The sequence below is a fragment of the Ranitomeya variabilis genome, chromosome 1, assembly GCF_051348905.1.
Source record: "Ranitomeya variabilis isolate aRanVar5 chromosome 1, aRanVar5.hap1, whole genome shotgun sequence".
NCBI classification, from domain to species: domain Eukaryota; kingdom Metazoa; phylum Chordata; class Amphibia; order Anura; family Dendrobatidae; genus Ranitomeya; species Ranitomeya variabilis.
The window spans coordinates 130,569,147-130,589,577 of record NC_135232.1 but is presented as its reverse complement, the minus strand read 5'-3'; the positions used below and the strand labels follow the sequence as shown (position 1 = coordinate 130,589,577).

The 20,431-nt window shown below is 40.4% G+C and overlaps 1 protein-coding gene across 20 annotated transcripts in view; it reads left to right on the top strand.

Annotated features, from left to right (window-relative positions):
- The window catches only part of MEF2C (myocyte enhancer factor 2C), a 356,157-nt gene that overhangs the window by 286,048 nt on the left and 49,678 nt on the right, over positions 1-20,431 (top strand). For 5 of the 20 annotated variants that reach the window (XM_077288814.1, XM_077288784.1, XM_077288892.1 and 2 more), the window contains 3 exons: positions 1,956-2,099; positions 10,671-10,857; positions 14,442-14,489. In XM_077288814.1, coding sequence (XP_077144929.1) covers positions 1,956-2,099; positions 10,671-10,857; positions 14,442-14,489 — 379 coding nt within the window. Of the gene's footprint in view, positions 1-1,955; positions 2,100-2,162; positions 2,301-10,670; positions 10,858-14,441; positions 14,490-20,431 lie in introns of all 20 variants that reach the window. The other 15 variants (XM_077288903.1, XM_077288823.1, XM_077288791.1 and 12 more) reach the window with 6 other exon arrangements.

The window sequence follows — 20,431 nt, the reverse complement described above, 5'->3', positions numbered from 1 at the left end:
TCAGTAATGCATAAGCGTGATCAGCTCACCCACTAAGAGACCTAACACGTGCTTCACCACAGCTTCATCAGGGGTGGTAGCCATACTTTATATTGGGATATCCTGGTGACAGGATCCCTTTGAGGAGGGCAATAACAAAATATTTTTTTTTAATCCTGAGAACATGGCCACACTTTCCCACTTGTTGTAAAAGTGTTCACACACTTGATTTCTACTGGGCTGTCTGACTCTGTATAAGGATTTCCCTTCTCTCTTCGACAGATGATGTTGGAAGAAAGATGGATCAAGCATCTTGATTTTTATTGCTAATTTTTCTGTTTTCAGTGGGATAAGCTGCCTGCAGAGGTGTTTGTCAACAGCTTACTTATTGTCATCTCCTCTTTGAAAACACATGCATGCTCGGTAGAACTAAGTGTGCATATTTATCAGGGTTTGGGAGGAAAAGCTGGTGGTCAAACACACAGTCAACAACTGTTAATAGTGTAAAGGCACCTTTAGTCATAAGTTGTCCTTACCCCCTGCATGCCAGGACCCCTGCAGGTTGTTACATCAGTATCAATAATATATTTAAAATGTGGAGTAAAGATGATGTACAAAGGTCAGAGCAAGTAGCTGCAATGCAGGATAAGGTACAAAGATGGAAATGTTGAATTTATCGGTCTTCATATTTGTGTCCTCGATTGTAGTTTCCGCCAAGGGAGCAAAAAGTGTATATTCCCTGCACAATATGTCGTCCTACATAACAAAAAAGAATAATGATACAGTGGATACATAAAGAATGTGCTTGTCCCACTAACTGTAAAAATAATCAAAGGAGGCCCTGTGGCACTTCTGGAACGTGCATTTAAGAAGCTTCCACCCAATGCCACCTTTGATTTTTCCTCAAGCGGCGATGTATATAGACATGAAAAAGAAAAATATCGCAAGATAAGAAATGTATAAACTTTCTGTTTGACCTTTCTCTTCAATGTCATTTTTACACTTTATAAAAATTGATTGAAAAGTAGATAAAAGGTTGTAGGTGTTATCCGTAGCAAACAATTATTCTAATGTTATTCTTGAAGAAGACAGAAGATGAAAGAAACCCACCTGGCTGAATGGTCGCTTAGGACATTCCCACCTCATGCTTACAGTTTCCTTCAATTTCAGGAAGGCAACGCACCTTGTCGCCTGTTCAGTACCTTTTTATTAAGATGTTCCAAATTTTGTAATAATTTTAAGCTGAAGAAAGCATCAATATGCCCATTTACTCATGGTTTATGATTATGTCTAACTGTGACTGTTCACATGTTCAGTTATTTTTCATGTTGGTTGGATACATTTAGATTTACATGAAGTAAACATGTGTATATGTGCATGTAATGTAGTCTGAGTATATTAATATACTAACCTACCGCTGCTCTCTACAGGATCCAGCACCAATATTTCCCTCCCTTCAGTGACGCCGTCGCTCTTCAGACCCCCTGGGTCATACTGCGCTCTGCGTGACCCGGAAGTGACTTTTACAGTGTAAGTCTATGGAGCGTCAATACGAGGCCCCATTGGCTTACATTGCTAATGTGACTTCCGGCTCACATATAGAACATAAAGTGAGCTTGATAGTCGCAATTGTGGTGATGTCACTGAGAAGAAGAGAAGAACGGTGGTGGATCTTGAAGAGAGTGGCGGTAGGTGAGTATATTTATACGCTCACACTACATTACATGCACATAGGCACAGATTTAATAAAAAAAAAATATGGGAGTGTTTCTATCAGTAAAGTAGAGGTTTGAGGACAGGTATATTACCTATTCAGGCCTTCAATGTGCTGTAATAATCCTTTCTTCTCAGTTATAGCTTTTACAAACATTAATTTCTAGAATTTACATTGAATGAAACAGAAGCTTGATTGAAGCTTCTGAGATCCAACCTGTCTATAATACCGAGGACTGAAATGTCCAAATTATGTATTTCAGACGTTGAGAAAGAAAGGCCTCAATGGGTGTGATAGTCCAGATCCTGATGCAGATGATTCTGTAGGTCACAGCCCAGAGTCTGAGGACAAGTACAGAAAGATTAATGAAGATATTGATCTAATGATCAGCAGGCAAAGATTGTGTGTAAGTACTCTGACCGTCTATTCAGTTTTTGATATATCTGTGGTATTTCTCTAAACCTGGCAGGCATTGAACAAGAAAGAACACAAAGGCTGTGAAAGCCCTGATCCCGACTCCTCTTATGCCCTCACCCCACGCACTGAAGAAAAATATAAAAAAATTAATGAAGAGTTTGATATTATGATCAAGAGCCATATATTACCTGTAAGTACCTGAGGTCACATGGCTGGTCTGCTAATTATCGCTGGCGTAACACCCCTTAACCCTTGCAGTGCTGGTTTACTATTGAAACACCTAAATTGCTACCCTACTCCTTAAACCTCATTTAAAGGTCTTGCAATACCACAAACGCAAACTCTGATGAAACCGCCCCCGTGCCACAGAATGACATATTTAATAGGTTAATCTCCAAAGGTCCCTGATTGTAGGCTATTAAATAGCAGCCAAAGACCCTCAGCCTTCGTATAATTAGGTGTAAATGCTTAAAGTATTTTAGCAGTTAAGCACATTTTAAGAATTTTTCCTTGAAAATGAAGCGCGGTTTGTATGAAAAATTCAGATAAGGGATAATTCAGGTCTTTGCAGGTTGATATTAATTTCTACTCACTCCTGCCTTGAAGGTATCTGTCAGTAGAGCGGACCCCTTCATATTAAACCTTTAGCAACTTACTCATAAACATGATTTACTTTTTGCATTTGGAACCAGTGCCCTAAATTAAAATAGTTCTACAAGTCAAATGCTCACCACCTCTAAGGGTACCGTCTCACTATACGATTTACCAACGATCACGACCTGCGATACGACCTGGCCGTGATCGTTGGTAAGTCGTTGTGTGGTCGCTGGGGAGCTGTCACACAGACCGCTCTCCAGCGACCAACGATGCCGAGGTTCGCTGGTAACCAGGGTAAACATCGGGTTACTAAGTGCAGGGCCGCGCTTAGTAACCCGATGTTTACCGTGGTTACCAGCGTAAAAGTAAAAAAAAAAAAACGTACATACTCACCATCTGATGTCCGTCAGGTCCCTTGCCGTCCGCTTCCCGCTCTGACTGAGATCCGGCCGTACAGTGAGAGCAGAGTGCAGCGGTGACGTCACCGCTGTGCTCTGCTCTCACTTTCCGGCCGGCACTCAGTCAGAGCGGGAAGCAGACGGCAAGGGATCTGAAGGACATCAGATGGTGAGTATGTACGGTTTGTTTTTTTTTACTTTTACGCTGGTAACCACGGTAAACATCGGGTTACTAAGCGCGGCCCTGCGCTTAGTAACCCGATGTTTACCCTGGTTACCAGCGAACGCATCGCTGGATCGCTGTCACACACAGCGATCCAGCGATGACAGCGGGAGATCCAGTGACGAAAGAAAGTTTCAAACGATCTGCTACGACGTACAATTCTCAGCAGGGTCCCTGATCGCTGCTGCGTGTCAGACACTGCGAGATCGTAACTATATCACTAGAACGTCACGAATCGTGCCGTCGTAGCAATGAAAATGCCACTGTGTGACGGTACCCTTAGTAAGATCTTCAATCCCATTTCAAACAATACGATATTAAAATAATCAATGGGATGTAGAAGTTCCCTGTGGTTTCATGCGGTTATATTATGTCAAGGAGACTTTTTCCTTAAGTAGCAATGCTCCATCAACATATTATCTAAAGGAGCTGGCCATGTTTTATTTTTTGTATAGAAACTGACAAAAAATGGCTCTATGTGGCGCCATATGAAATCAGAAACATACCTAGTACAATATGTTAACCATAGACTTCTATAGGTGGCTTATCTGGCCTTGGTACAACTAAGTGGTTGCACAAAGTCATAACATGGTCACGGTATGAGTTCTTTAGGAGGTGCTCACCGGCAGAGAAGAAATGCAAATAGCATTTTGGTCTCTTGATGATCATTTTGATTATTAAATACTAGCTCAAAATCAAAAGTGATATAATTCTCAATCCCTCCCTCAGCCATGCTAATAGCCATGATGGCATGAAATCCCTTTACTCAGATGCACCACACTGGCGTACTGGGGTGATACTATGGCGCTCTTAAGCTTGGCTTCCTCTTCAGTTTTCCGTATTCATTTCTACAGTATGTTTGCAATGTAGATCTAAATTTAATATGCCAACCCTGAACTGATTCATATGCCTTGCCAGTCATTTAAGAGAAATAACATTGCATGAGCTTCTCTCTGTTTTGTTTTTTGATGTAATGTATAATGAGATGCATGTTTACATGCATAGAAAATCATCAGATGATTGATTGTTTTTTTTGAGTGGGACGACATACGTATGTAAATGTGTGCTGATTTTTTATCTATTCTTTTTCCATCCTGTTCAGTGTAGAGCCGTCTGCTTAACACCGGTAACAGTTCAGTAAGAATTTATTGTTGTACAATTAGCTGTATTATATGAAAAGCGATACAACTTGCTTAATCCACACAGACCATTGCTTGGGTTCAGGTGTCTGGTGTGTCTGAAGTGTCTAGTGGTCCTTTATAGGTTTTCAAAAATCACAGTTAATGATGCGTTCCTAAGTGGGACATTTATGGCTTATTGATAGGATATGTTGTCATATATGACCGCTAGATGCCCATCCCACTGCTGGCAATTTTCTGAAATCTCATAGAGCTGCACATGGTTTTCCACCTCTCCATTCCTAGCACAGCCTCGTTCCTGGTGTAGATATATACCTCAGTGGTGGCACTTTTACTTTGATTATATTGCAACATTCACTTCCACAGCACTTTACAGACATCATCATCTCACAATCTAAGTTTCCTATCAGTATGTCTTTGGAATGTGGACTAGGAAGTGGAAGGAAACCTACAAAAACACAGGGAGAATGAACAAACTCCTTGTAGATATTGTCCTTGGTGGGATTTGAACCCAGGACCCCAGCTCTACGAGGCAACAGTGCTAACCACTGAGTCACCGTGCTGTCCACAACATGCAAACAAAGGAGGCAGTAGGTATACCACCGCCTAAATGTAGCGAACTATAAATAAAATGCAAATTGACTTTATTAGACACAATTAGAAAATTATTAAAAAGGCCACATCCATAATATATATAAACATACCCCAAGAGGGCACAACCCAATACAGAACAGAACAAAAGTGAGGCACAATATGAAACTTATAAGAGCAGGTCACAATTAAAGACCCCCTGTGCCCCGACACGCGTTTTGCCCCGGAAGAAGCTAAAGGGCGAAACCCGCGTTGGGGCACAGGGGGTCTCTCACAGACCACAGGCTTTCCCTGCTCTTTATTGGTTTACAGGTAATGGCACTGGCACTGTAGACATATTCCCCACTCGGGGTTATGATCACACTGTTTATACTGGTGGTCACAATTGGGTGGGTTCGAATGCATGGATATATTGATATATATTTACCTCTAATGTGAAGATAACTTGAGGAGATGCTGTAAGCACTCAGTTATTTAGAGATACTTCCCATTGTGAGTTTTGTATTTTTATAAACATATATATTTTTGTACTTTGTTCCACTTTAATTGTGACCTGCTCTTAAAAGTTTCATATTGTGCCTCACTTTTGGTCTGTTCTGTATTGGGTTGTCCCCCCTTGGGGTATGTTTATGTATATTGTAGATGTGGCCTTTTTAATAATTTTCTAATTGTGTCTAATAAAGTCAATTTGCATTTTGTTTATGATTCGCTTCATTTAGGGAGTGGTATACCTACTGCCTCCTTTGTTTGCATTAAATGCTTCAGAAGTGCCATTACTTCTAATTTTGGACATTTAATTGAGTAATTGCCCACAACATAGCATATCCTGTGAAAGTGCCATAAATATCCCAGATGGAACAATGTACTGACAGTTTATTAACATTCTGTGCTAATAATGAGTCCTTCAGGAATAATCTTGGGTTTCTCTATAAATCACAAAATCACCATACATTATAAAAGCAGCATTGCCTTGTCCATGGATGCCGGATTGCCTTCATTACATGCCACTGCTGTGCTTGGCTCTTCCTGTCCAGTCCCAGTCAACATTTGTAATAATTTTAGACAATGTGTCTACAAGAAATACATTTATGCCAACAGGACTAATGGCATATGGTAATAATGTTCCAGTGAAATATATAACATAGAGGTAGTCCATGCAGCTTGCTATAGGTACTGTGTAGAAGAGTGGACCCCATCTCGAGTTAGGTGGTAGGAACACAAAAGGCATTTGCTGCCCTTCCTTGCAGTTAAAAGGAGAGTACTAAATATGGAAGATAGCCTCTATTCATAGGATAGGTTATAACTTCCTTTTCACTGGGATTCCATCTGCAAGGAACCCCCTGATCCTGAGAAGACCTGCAGAGCCCCTGAATGGTGCAGTGGTCGAGCATGCACAACTCCTCAACATTCAGTCTCTGTGGGACTACCGGAAGTAGCAGAGTGCTGTACTCGGCTATCTCTGGCAATCTCATAGAGAATGGATAGAGTGATGATACACAAACTCTACCTCGGCTTCATTCTGATTCTCAGGATCACTGGGGATCCCGGTGGTTCTAACTCCAGCGATTAGGAAGTTATACAAGCTTGGCGAAAATGTGGGAGCTTCCAAATCTGATGCAACCGCTTTAAAGGAAACCTGTCACATGAAAAAATGCTATTACCCTACAGATATGGTGTTAATTTGCAGGGTAAAAATGTTCTGAACATGGCCGGAGCCCGCACTGCCGGGATTAAAATGTACTTCATTCCCCTCGACAGAGTTCGTCGGTTCCCATGAGGGTGATACGGGTGCGGGTTCAGTCACCGCTCTGTGTATAGAGAGCGACGACTGTTATCACACACCCCGGCACTGACTGACAGCAGCTCAGCATTAGGGCCGGCTGTCAGTCAGTGCCAGGGGCATGGCTACAATCTCCACACTCTATACACAGAGCAGTGACTGAACTCGCGCCAGTGCTGCCCCTATGCCTGAACACTGAACACTGCTGGGAGCAATAAAGATCACTTCCTCCCGGCAGTGGGGCGCTAAGTGCGGGCACGGGGCAGGTTCACAACACAGATTAACCCGTAGATTAACCCCATATATGCAGGTTAGAAGCGTTTTTCTCACATGACAGGTTCCCTTTAAGATTCTCATTAGTTTAGAGGGCAAATGAGCACCGTTGTACCATGAGTTCTTTGTACAGTTGGGTCCTCATTTCTATTCCATGGGGCCCTTTCTTCTTTGAGGAACTTTGTATTGGTTCTATAACACAGATTTCATTTTAAGAGTGGTCTGTAATGCCTTTTTTGGTAATTCCATAACTTCATTAAATATGTATTAAATTTAAAAGCAATGAATCGTGTGACACAAGAGGTGTCCCTACCATTTGTAAATTCTACATTCTAAATATAAGAGCTGGTTTCACAATGAGCATGCAGGATAAGCGTGCCTGTCATCCCTGGTTAGTTGTGCACTTCTACTGTAATTCAGGAGTCATCTCAGTGCTTTTCCATCTGTGCCACCCTGTTAAGTTGCCCTGAAATTCTTGGGTGACTGGATAGTTGCAGTATGTTTTCACCCAAGCTCTTTTAGATGCTTATGTAGCAGAGATGCAATTCGAGAGCAGGGACACGAATGCCTTTTAAAACCCGGTGTTGATCACAGCAGTAGCAGCTGTTGGCATCGAGATGGACAGGAGGAAAGGATTACTAGCAGGCGAGGAGAGAGAGAGGAGGTTTACATGAAATCCACCCAAGTCTTAGAATGATTCCCTTGTCTTATGCAAATATTGATTAGAGAGCACAGATCATAAATATGGAAGGAAGGAGAAGCTTGGAATGTGCAGCCGCCCCAACTTACAGTAAACATCACTGTACATTTCTGTGAGATCAGTATCATAGAGAGACGCTAGGTGCCCGTCTTATCTAGAATGTATGTGCTGTGCTCTTCACCAGGAGCCGTCGTATAATTGGCTTCATATGTCACAGCCGCTTTTTAATAAAATATATGGACTTGAAAACCTCGGCAATGAAAACCTTGAAATAAAACAAATGGAGTCAAGAATCAATTACTGACCTTGTGCTCCACAAAAGGGCAATTCAGACTGTGGTTCTTGTGGTTTCAAAGTATAGGGTGTCCTGGTCTGAAGGCTGGACACTGCCATTTTACACAGGAAGGATGGCACCATCAAAATGACAGCCTCACAGACGCTCTAAACACATGGCACACTAGATCCATTTTTGGTTTGTCTTGCCCACCTGACCACAAACTAGGGGTGGTAAGAAAACACAGCCCTGCAGTTAAAATGCACAACGGTACGCCTTTGCTCATGCAGAAAGAAAGATCCATTGAACAAGCTGAGCTGTGGATATGAAACATGGGTTATAGCTTTAACCACCAGTACGAAAAAGAACCTGACTTCTCCGTCCATAAGAAAACACTGCATGTGCCAACAGAAAAAGCTGGCAATGGCACTTCATGAAAAGGGTCGCTCAGGTTTCCGCAGAAAATGCCTAAGGACATGAATTTTGTGGTTCCAAAACATCTGATAATAATTATACTTGCATTTGTACTTCTGAGTAGGAGATCATTAGAGCGCTTTACTAAAACGGCTTAAAATTAAGGAAGCTCATCTAATTACCAGGGAAACGTTTGTGGGTCATTGTGGGCAAATCCATGTTCACTCTATTACAGCCACTGCTGACATTTTCCCAAAAAATACATTTCAGACTGATGGTACAAAATCCAATTTAACATAAGACAGTTATTAATGGTACGTAGTAAAGTAGATGTGTAAGCTTTGTAACTGGTGAGAGAATCGGATGCTAAATGCAAATGACCCTCGGCTCAAACTCTGCTGCGAGCGTGAACCCAGTGTCAGTGCTCTGATTCTATCGCAAGCGAGAATCGGATCACAGGTGCGGAGAAGATGGAGAACCCTAATACTCATATATACATTTTACATGTTAGTATTAATACAGTATAGATAGATAGATACTGTAGATAAATAGATAGATAGATAGATAGATAGATAGATAGATAATAGATAGATGATAGATAGATAGATAGATAGATAGATAGATAGATAGATAGATAGATAGATAATAGATAGATAGATAGATAGATAGATAGATAGATAGATAGATAGGTACACAAAGAGGAACAGCACTAGAAAAAATACCTTAAAGCATGCACACTTCCCTGACCAGCATTCCAATGGCCTTTCAGACAGTAAGCAAAAAGGGAAACAGCACAAAAAGATGTAAAAAAGAGGACTTTAATGTCCTATGGTGTAGCAACGTTTCGGATAAAACAAGCTTGAGAAAGGATTTATTTTATCCGAAACGTTGCCACACCACAGGGCATTAAAGTCGTCTTTTTTTACATCTTTTTGTGCTGTTTCCCTTTTTGTTTACTACTAGATAGATAGATAGATAGATAGATAGATAGATAGATAGAGAGATAGACAGATGATAGATAGATAGATAGATCGATAATAGATAGATAATAGATAGATGATAGATAGATGACAGATAGATAGATAGATAGATAGATAGATAGATAGATAGATAGATAGACAGACACTAAAAGATGAGTTGTTTGAAAAAGAAAAAAAATAGAACTAATTGTCCATGCTAATTTTTTCTATACTGTTATTATGTAACAACAGATTTGAAATGAGGAGGTTAACCCTTAAGGGCCTTTCATAATATAGGTTTTTTTGCATTTTTGAATTGTGGTATGATAATAAATTTTAATTCAGGCAAATCATGTACCTGCATTTATAAAACCATGCAATTGATCTCTAAACCATAAAATATTACATTTTCCAGAGCAAATGTATGTTCTGTAAATTGTCTTTTGCATTTAGTTTTGGCAGCCAGATAGAAATTACAGTTTGTTATATTCATTGTAAAATTTCTTACACCTGTTAGTTTTTTCCTCTATGAAATAATTTCGGCTAGATTTGACGTTTCTTTAGTATAAATTTGTAACCATGTGATGGTTAATTCTGAGTAGTATTGAGAATATAGAGATATGTAGAGACATGGAAGGACTTTTGCTTCTTTCCTGACTGTAGTTTTCTCTCGGCATATAAGCAAGTCATAAGGAATGAAATGTTACTTTATTTCATGAGCTGTGTTATTATTTTTGTATAACTGTAACAAATGTATTTATTTAATCTTATAACATTCACCTTATTATTATTGGATGATATGCCTAAATAGCGGTCAGGCTTTCTCAGATTACAAGCTTTGCACATTTTACATATTTTACACATTTAAGTAAATATTTGAATGACTGCTCAACCCCGAGAAATGGAATGGGAGGATTTACTGTTTAAAGAGAAGGTATGGCGGAAGAAAGCAGGATTGGGTGAAGGGGATATTATGATGCAGTTCATTCGCAGATTCAGAATAGATACTTATTAGGATGGCAGAGGAAGCCAGGATCGGGAAACGGGATGTTATGATGCAGTTTTATAAGCCAATTAGTTTTCCAATAGCCATATATTTTTTTTCCAGATTTTGTTCTATTGATGACAAAGAAGTATGACAACATTATGGTGTAGAACGTTAACTAATTGTCTTTATTAGCCTTATTTATTGTGTTCTCTTTTTATACGCAGGCTGTTCCACCTCCCAATTTTGAGATGCCGGTTTCCATACCAGTGACCAATCCAAACAGTTTGGCTTACAGTAATCCAGCTGGTTCACTGGGTAACCACAACCTTTTGCCATTGTCCCATCAAACCTTGCAGAGAAACAGCATGTCTCCTGGCTTGACACATCGACCACCAAGTGCAGGTAACACAGGTATGATGCTGTTGTGGTGGTGCCAAGGTTTGGGGGCATCTAGGCCTGCTCAAGACTCACATGGACATATTATATACTACTAGAATACGTGGCGTCCATCTATGTATATTTGATTAATTTTATTAAGTTTAAGGCAGAAGGTTGGCAAACAGTTACATACATTTAAAACAAAATCAATAGCAAAAAAGAGACATCGGTGTTAGTAGCACGCAGTCTACACAAATCTAATGGGGAGGGAGAGTATATCAGATTGCAAGTAACAGAATGCAATAAAGTTCCAGTGCTGAAATAATGATGTACAGCAGCCAGGCTTAAATGAACATGTTCTAATCGACCAGTGAAAAATCAAGAATCTCCAAACATGTCAGTAGTCATGTGTCACAGCCCTTGGTATATACCTCAGTAGCCAAAAATGTAATGATGCTACAATGGAAGACTGTATATATCATAAAAAATGGATCCCAGCAATATAATATAATTATCTCTTACCCATATCTCCTCATGTGTGACCTCGTGTATGCAACCCCGACGCGCGTTTTGTGTGGGCTTCAATCATATGGCCATATTAGATCACGAGTTATATGCTTCCTAAGGATAAGTCTTTCCAATTCATCCTAGATCAGGAAACATTTTCCTTAAGCCCTTTAAATGCAATTTTTTTTCCTGTCTGGGCACTAAATATGCTACTTATATTGTGAGTAGAGACATTGACCAAACATGTTTGCAAAAAAAAAGACTGAAAATGAAAAAATATTTTTCTGTATTATTTTGCTTGAGCTTTACCATATAATATAAACAATAAATATATTTCCTAATTCATATACACAAAAAATTAGATTATTTTTATCTACTTGTGTTGTGTTAGGCACCATTATACGAGTCACCTTGTGTACAGTCGTTATAACACGACCCCTGATTATTTTATTGAAACTATTAGTTGATTTGAATTGAAACTATGAGATTTATACAAAATATTGTACAGGAAACATTGAGGAAGCAGAAATGTGACATTATCTTATTTGCTCCAAAAGTAAATGAAATAAGAAATAGTTTGACATTAATAGCCAACTATAAAATTGTGCAAGCCTACATATGAGCTACATAAATTTGCATAAATATTGTATAAATGATAGGGGAAAACTTTATTCTGTTATTTAATTCGTTCTGAGAGCAGTATAATGTAGGGACAGAGACCCTGATTCCTGTTGAACGTTTGGTAAAGTCACTATTTTAGCAGCCTGAAGTACTCATAAACCTGCTGTCATGTAGTCCTCACCACTAATTGGCAGCTTTCTGCCTATGCACAGTGTACATAGAAAGCTGCCAGTCTGTGGTATGGGAGGAGCTCAGAATTCAGAGATCTGGATGATCTGCAACAGATAAAACTTTTCTTGTCAGAATCACAGCAATCAACTCAGTGACACCTCGGTAGATTCAGGCTGTCTGTAATTACGGTATGCCTCTCCCAGATTTGGTAGAAAAAAATGGTTATAAATTCCCTTTAAATAATATATCATAAATATCTGGAAGATGGAAGTCCCACTACTGGGACCGGCACATTTCTCCAGGACACAAGCCATCCAAAGCTGGTGAAATGACTGCCAACCACAGCATCCAGGCAAAGAAGGAAAGGGTTACCACAGGACCAGGAGGCCAGAGGAAACAGAAATGGCCAGGGGGGCACTATTTTCTAGATAAGTGCGGGTCCCAGATGTGGGATCTAAATCTGTCACAAATTTTGTTGACATAGGCAGTGGATACTTTATACATTTTCTAAGGTGTGAATACCTTTATTCCAATACTTTAAAGGAGTTGTCCGGCCTCAGGGTATAAGTCTGCAGGCACTCTATGTGTCACACTATGTGACTGCAGACTTGTGAGTCCTCATATTGTATGCACTGCACGCTGTGAGGATTCTGCGGTGCAGGCGTGATCTGAAGTATTCAATTTGCTTACATGCTGTCACATGCCAACTAGACGTGCACGGCCTCGCTCCATGCAAGTGAATTGAGTGGCGCCAGACACATCTCTTTGGAATGTGGCCGGAAGTATGCAAATCACATCAGAGAATCCTCACTGCATGCAGTGTGTGCAATGAGAGGATTCACAAGTCTGCAGTCACATAGACCGAGTGCAAACTTGTGCCCTGAGGCCGAACAATCCCTTTACAGGGAACATTTCACCCCCATAATCGAGGGTGAACTAAGCCCACCGGCATCAGGGGCTTATCTACAGCATTCTGTAATGCTGTATATAAGCCACCAATGTATCCTAAAAGATAAGAAAAAGAGGTTAGATTATACTCACCTGGGCGTCGCGGTCCGGTCTGGGGCCTCCCATCTTCATCAGATGACATCTTCTTGTGGTCTTCACGCTGCGGCTCCTGTGCAGGTGTACTGATTTGCCCTGTTGAGGGCAGAGCAAAGTACTGCAGTGCGCAGGTGCTGGGCCTCTCTGACCTTTCCCGGCGCCTGCGCACTGCAGTACTTTGCTCTGCCCTCAACAGGGCAGACAAAGTACGCCTGCGCCGGAGCTGCAGAGTGAAGACCAGAAGAGGACGTCATCCTATGAAGATGGGAGGCCCCGGACCGGACCGCAACGCCCAGGTGAGTATAATCTAACCTCTTTTTCTTCTCTTTCAGGTGACATCGGGGCTTATCTACAGCATTACAGAATGCTGTAGATAAGCCCCTGATGCCGGTGGGCTTAGCTCACCCTCGATTTTGAGGGTGACAGGTTCCCTTTAATTCTCTAAAAAATATCTGTGTTCATTTTGTACCTATATCCATCATTATATAGGATGAAATGATATTTCCTTCAGTTGCTGCTATAAGAATAGGGTTTAGGATTTTTCTTTCTTATCAAGTCTTCCATAGTTCTGCCATCCATACATAATAATTATTAAATCATTAATATTAGTTCTCTTATATACCTTTCAAAACTAATGATTTTTTTTTATTTGGGAGCAGCAGGACGGTTTTTCAGTTTTGGAGGAGTCGGTACCTTCTATCATATGCTAGCTACCATCTACTGTATCAGTCCTGATGTGAGAAATCAAGTAAAATAAATGTTTTGCATCCTCTTGTAGCGACCAAAGGCTTTATATGACTTGTCAGGTAGAGCGCTAACCAGAAGTGTTTCTGAAGTGATATTGGAAGTGACAGCTTCATGTTCTCCTGGGTTGTCTGGCACATTGCATCCACATTGCGTTACACACATGATCAGATTCTCTGGTGGACCCACCATACCGCATCCCGACACCGGTCACGTCATGTGTGTGCTTGTGTATAAATAGAAGGTCGGAAGCTTTGTTTCTATATATGTATATGTGTATTTTTACATAGTGACGACTCAGGCTTATACTTTAATTAACAAAAAAAACCCGCTAGACTAGACATTTCACAGTATGACTAGAAATAAAAAGAAAAACTCAGGGTTACTTTTTTTCTTGCTATCGCAAATACACAAGTTTCAGAGTATAAATTCCTTCAATGGACTTTTAAGTTTCATAGTAGTGAGTTAAGATGTGGTATCTGTGGTGAATGGCAGCAATGCTGACTATGCCATTTTTTTTTAATTCTTAGGTGGTCTGATGGGTGGGGACCTCACAAGCGGTGCAGGCACCAGTGCAGGTAATTCATAGATCTCAGTATTTTCTAACCTGCTCAAATTGACTAATTACTGGAAACCTAAATTCTTTTTCCAGACAAAAATAATTAGAGAGTTGCCAAAATTCCAGAAACTAATCTAAAATGAGAGAGAACATGTGTGTGCACATAAATGCACATTTGTGTGTATGAATTTATTAGGTTACACATAACTGACAATCACAGTGCAGAGGGTTAAAGGTAACTCTCCTGATCTACCGCACGCGTGAATTGGCCAAAGTCCATCATGTTACAGTTATAGAGCAGCCAAAGCTGCTGCCATAGATCAGCATCAATGTCAGTACTGTGCAGTGTGCCATATAGAAGCATATAGAGTGCTGGAGACCCTGAGGGATCCGCAACAGGGAGAGCCTGGCAGTAGTGATGAGCGAGTATGCTCGTCACTCGAGTTTTCCGAGCATGCTCGGGTGTTCTCTGAGTATTTTGAGCATGCTCACAGACTATGTTTTTGTCTCTGCAGCTGCATGATTTGCGGCTGCTGGACAGCCTGAATACATGTGGGGATTCTCTAACAAAAAGGCAATCCCTGCATGTTCAGGTTGTCTAACAGCCGCAAATCATGCAGCTGCGGTGACACGAACATAATCTACGAGCACGCCCAAATACTCGGAGAACACCTGAGCATGCTTGGAAAACTCGAGTAACGAGCACACTTGCTCATCACTACCTGTCACCAAAAGGCCCCTCACCCACGTGGCCACTTTAGCACCTAGATAGGCTTATCTCAGACTAAGACCATTCACCTTCCAGATTCCATAATAGTGATAGGCACAATTACCAACAATCAATAAATTGAGGACCTTTGTCCAAAGTTTGTTATGAAAACATTAGGCACATTTGTGATTTTTTTAAATCTGTTTGAGTTTTTACAGATTATTATGATTGTAATTAGCATTTTATAATTCTCGGTTCTAGTAGTAGCAGTGACATAGACGTACTATATATTTATTTTTTTTTGCTAATTATAATTCATTTTTGGTTTCCAGTCTTAATTACGGTAAAATAATGTTTTGCCCTTTTTTGTTTTAAATAAATGGTCCTTAACATCCTTAAAATAAAGAAGATAGCATACCCATCTTATTGATTCCAAAGTTGCCCAGGTCTCCATGTTTCCTCTTCCAGCTAGGACAGGCATATTATAGCTGTATTCAGTGTCCATCCACAGAAGCATATACAGAAACCAATTTTGCATATCCTGTTCCGATCATGTGGACATGTGACCACTGCAGCCAATCACTACTTCGGGCAGTGATTCACTGCAGCTGTCGTGCCCATCATGGAAAAGAAGTATGGAGAATGGTGGGAGACCTGAGCAGCCTTAGATAAGGCTGGGATTGGTAAAAGGCAAATAGAATTTATTTTACAATATGCGGGTTCGTTTCTATAAAAAATAAAGTCAAAGGAGGAAAATCCTTTTATGATTTTTGAATAAATGAAACAAGTAGCTGGCATTATTGGTGAAAATGTGTGTCTCCATTGGGATATGACAGTCGATTTAACAATAGAGTGATGAATGGTCACTTTCATCAGCCAGTTGTGGAGATTCATGCCAGTCTACAGACTGGAATCTGGTATCTTTATTTAACAGTTATTTTAAGTTCCGGATAAGCGTTAGATGTTAAGAGTTATTTGGGGAGTCTGGAAAAAATAAAATGTATCATGTGTAAAGCTGTAGTAGCTTCGTACGCAGTGACCCACAAATTCAAACACAAAAGTCTCTTTTAATGTGTTTCTTCACAGCATTAAAGTCCAGTTCACATAAATGCACATAACTTCAGTGATCAGTTTACACCAGTTCAATGCAATACATATCACATGGCTTTAGATTTGCGGTCCCTAAACAGGCCAGACTTCCCTTGTCCAGTTTCCCTGGGCGACCGCACGCCATCTCAGACTCTATACGTCTCCATACACACAGCCTCATATGTTGCAGACACTACTCACGCCAGCCCTCCTCTGACTAGTTCCCGTGGGTGTCCTGCATCGCTGTATCACAGTCTCTGTACTCACTCAGCGCACTGCACTCTTTATCCTCTGGAGTGCAGCCGGGTACAAATAAGACAAAGTCTCTTACAGACTCTTTACTCACACAGTCGTACACAGTTCAGGATATCCTCCGGATAGCAGCCGGGCACCATATCCACCTGTTTGCAATCGTTGCACATGCTAGTCCTCTTTCGGGCACAGGACATCCACCTCCGGGCACAGAACATCCACCTCCGGGCACAGGACTGTCCACATCTGACTCCTACGGGTACAGGACATCCACCTCCGGGCACAGGACTGTCCACCTCCGGGCACAGGACTATCCACATCCGAGACCAGTACCATGGATGACTTGCATCTCTGTGTACGCTGCGGGTGCCAGGCTATTCAGCTGCCCTGGGTGCTGGCTCTGCTGGCCTCCATGCACTCTGCAGACCAGCACACACCAGACTGACACTGACGTGCACCTCACACACCTGGCCTCACTTGGCCAGACGCCTGCACGGCCTGACACGACCTGCACGGCCTGACACACCCATACCCCTTACTGCAGGGCTTTTAAACACACACAAACCTGTGGCCTTCAGCCACCTGGAAAACCCAGACCGGAAATCCGTGACCCTCATGCACACCTATGGACTTCCTCTGTCTGCATGCACATTCTGGGGAGAACAAACAGCGCCCCCTAGCTGTATCAGAGGCCACAGCCTCACACATGATAATGAGAGCGAATATTTTCCATATAAATATACTATATGTCAGAGTTGGATGTATAAATTTGTGGGTCTCTGGTCGATCAGCTAATGCAATAGTCTCTGGCCACTGGATGAAGTCTCTCTAATCTCTTACCTTTCTGGGTTCCCCTTCACGGCTTTTGATTAGACGGGCAAAGTCATCATTGTTGCGTGATGCACAGATGATGTTACGCCATTCCAGTTAATCAAAAGCCACGCCAGATATCCTAGACTACTGTCCTGGCCGACGAACCAAGGTCTTGTAAATCGATCAGCCCAACTCTACTAGAAAATAATCACGTTTATATCAAAATCTGAAGTAGATCTTGTGATTAAAACCATTAGATAAATGACATTACTGTATGCTCCTGAAGCTGTGACTGATTATCAACAGTTTTCTTTGTTTATTATCCAGCATTACTATAGCATTGACAAGGGTCTCAGTGCATGGAAAGGGTCTCGATAAAAAGACTTGATGAGCAAACAAGTTCATTACAAAGTTGAAACTGTCTCCTTAATAACTTATCAGAACAATACATCTATTTAAGCCTGGTTATGTCTTCACTACAGTCTAGGAGATGGCAAATGTTGTCTTTGTTCAGTGTTTCCCTTTAAAACAGAGAACTCTGTATGGTCCATGTTTAATAGGTTTAAGCTGGTGGTGATATAATCGTGTGTTGTAATCTGGAGGTTCGTGATCTTTGCTAAATTTGGAGATGAGGTCTAATTTTTTAGTCTATGTTTATATTTCCATAGAAAAGATAGTTCAGCTGCGCAGAATCTTCAGCATTTGCAATATTTTAGTTGTCAGTACTATTTTAGACATTTTATTTTTATGCAAATAAATTACTACATAGAATGCAGAAAACACAATAATCAAAAAACACGTACTTATATCAATAGCCGAGAGCAGGCCCGGACTGGCCATCTGGCAATTCTGGCAAATGCCAGAAGGGCCTGTCTGGTCATGGGATGCCTAGTCTGCTGTGATGTTAACAGAATCTGTGTTCTCAAGACACCCATACTGTTATGAGCTGTGACGAAGCACAAAGTCGCTGACTCCATCACTTACTCCAGCACGCAATGGGTATCATTAGAAACATTGGTCTTGTAGTAAATATTGCTTTCCTCCATCCAGGGTAATATTAGTAATATATCCCATCTGGTGCTTGGGGACAGTGACAGCATGGGCCTGTGTGATTTCAAATGCCAGGGCTGAATTTCAGTCCCAGTCCGTATCTGGCTGAGAGCATTATTCAAGGGTTTAGCTCTCCTAGAAATCAATAATAAATTATGATAGGTGCGCTACTTCAATTAAATCATATTGAAGACCAGCAGAATGGAGTAATATATACACCAAGCAGGTAAATATGATATAAGGCTTTATTAAATCCTTACCATAAAAAAAATCAATCAATGTCACATATACCAAAAACACCTCCCCTTTGAGAAAGCGATTACGCGAAACGCACGTCACAGGTCGTGGGACAGTCCGGACTAATTATGGGTGAGCATATACTTTATTTCATTAATATGTACTGCTGCTAGGAACTCTATATAAGGCAATTCTATAGGAGAATAATATATGAAAGACGCTTAGCATTTGCACATGATTATTTAAATCTAAGTATTTCTGTTTGCTCACCATGGTCATACAGTGGACCTGCGCCCTATGCTCAATATACTGGTTGTTGTTGTCCTTTTTTTTCTTTTATTTTGTTTTTGGTATATGTGACATTGATTGATTTTTTATTGTAATGATTTAATAAAGCCTTATATCTTATTTACCTGCTTGTTGTATATATTACTCCCTTCTGTTTGTCTTCAATAGAATGCAGAAAGTATATATCCAGCACTCATCCCAAAGTTCAATCACAAATTGCCATTTATTAGATGAATTAAAAACCAAAGAAATGTAAAAAAAAATACGTGTGTAGACCGTTACACGTTTCAAACCATAGCCTGTGGGTCCTTTAGTCATGACTGTAAAATCCATCTGAATTGTCTGGCATAAAAAGATTTGCTCCTGTCATGAGGGTGCGTCAATACTGGTCCTAACAAATGAAATGCGTAAGGCCGGGGTCACACTTGCGAGTGTGATGCGAGAAACTTGCGTGAGTCTCTCTCATCAATGCCCGGCACTGCCGCCGGCACTCGGGACCGGAATGTATTTCTATGCAGCTGCACGCTCCGGGCCTGAGCACCTGCGGCAGTGCCGGGTATTGATGTGAGACTTGTGCGAGTTTCTCGCATTGCATTCGCAAGTGTGACCCCATCCTAACAGTCAATACAAGAGTATTTGTTTTTACAGTTTTCTACCTTTGATTCTTACTGAATCTAATAAATGGCAATTTCTTATTGAAGCTTGGGATGAGTACTGGATACATTTTTTCTACATTCTTTGGGATCGGCTGCCTACTCCATTCCGGGCACCACCTGGCTCATCACATTTTGTCTCCATACAAGAATGAGCTGAAATTGCATTTTTTTCCCTTTGTTTAATACACCAGAAGTTTAATCCAAAACATGTGTTTCTTTATTATTTCCATTTTAAACATAAAATATAAAAAAAAAAGCCTAATGTGTGATTTGCTACTCCTCGATGAAGAAATGGCAAAACGTGTGTTGGGCAATTATGATTAATTACAATTGTATTTATTCTAAAACATATTTATATTGTTTATCTATGCACAAAACACTTTTTTTTTACTTTGGGCATTTACGCTATTATATTTCTTTGCACTTTTTATCATCTAATCAATAATATCGCAATTGATAGTTTTTTGCATATTGCCGATATTGAAGAAATATAGATATATATTTTTAAATGTATTTATAGGAGACCCATGCCCCTCTTTTTTAATTTTGCCCATTTATTGATCCTTTTTCAGTTTTATTATGTTGCTTTTAATGTTATTTCCTTACAATGTAATCAATAAAGAAATATATGTTTTGGATGATACTTGTGGCGTACGTAGCCATTATTGTAGATTTGCTATTTATTTTAGAATATTAAAGTACCAGCCACAAGTTACAAATTCAATAAAAAGTTAGAATTTTTGATAATGATGTTGACCATCAAACGTATAATATAATTATTATTAAACCAACTGAAAAAAAAAAATTGCCTGTCTAATTAAATAATTGGTTTAAGTTTTGAACATCAGACACCACACTCTGTATTTA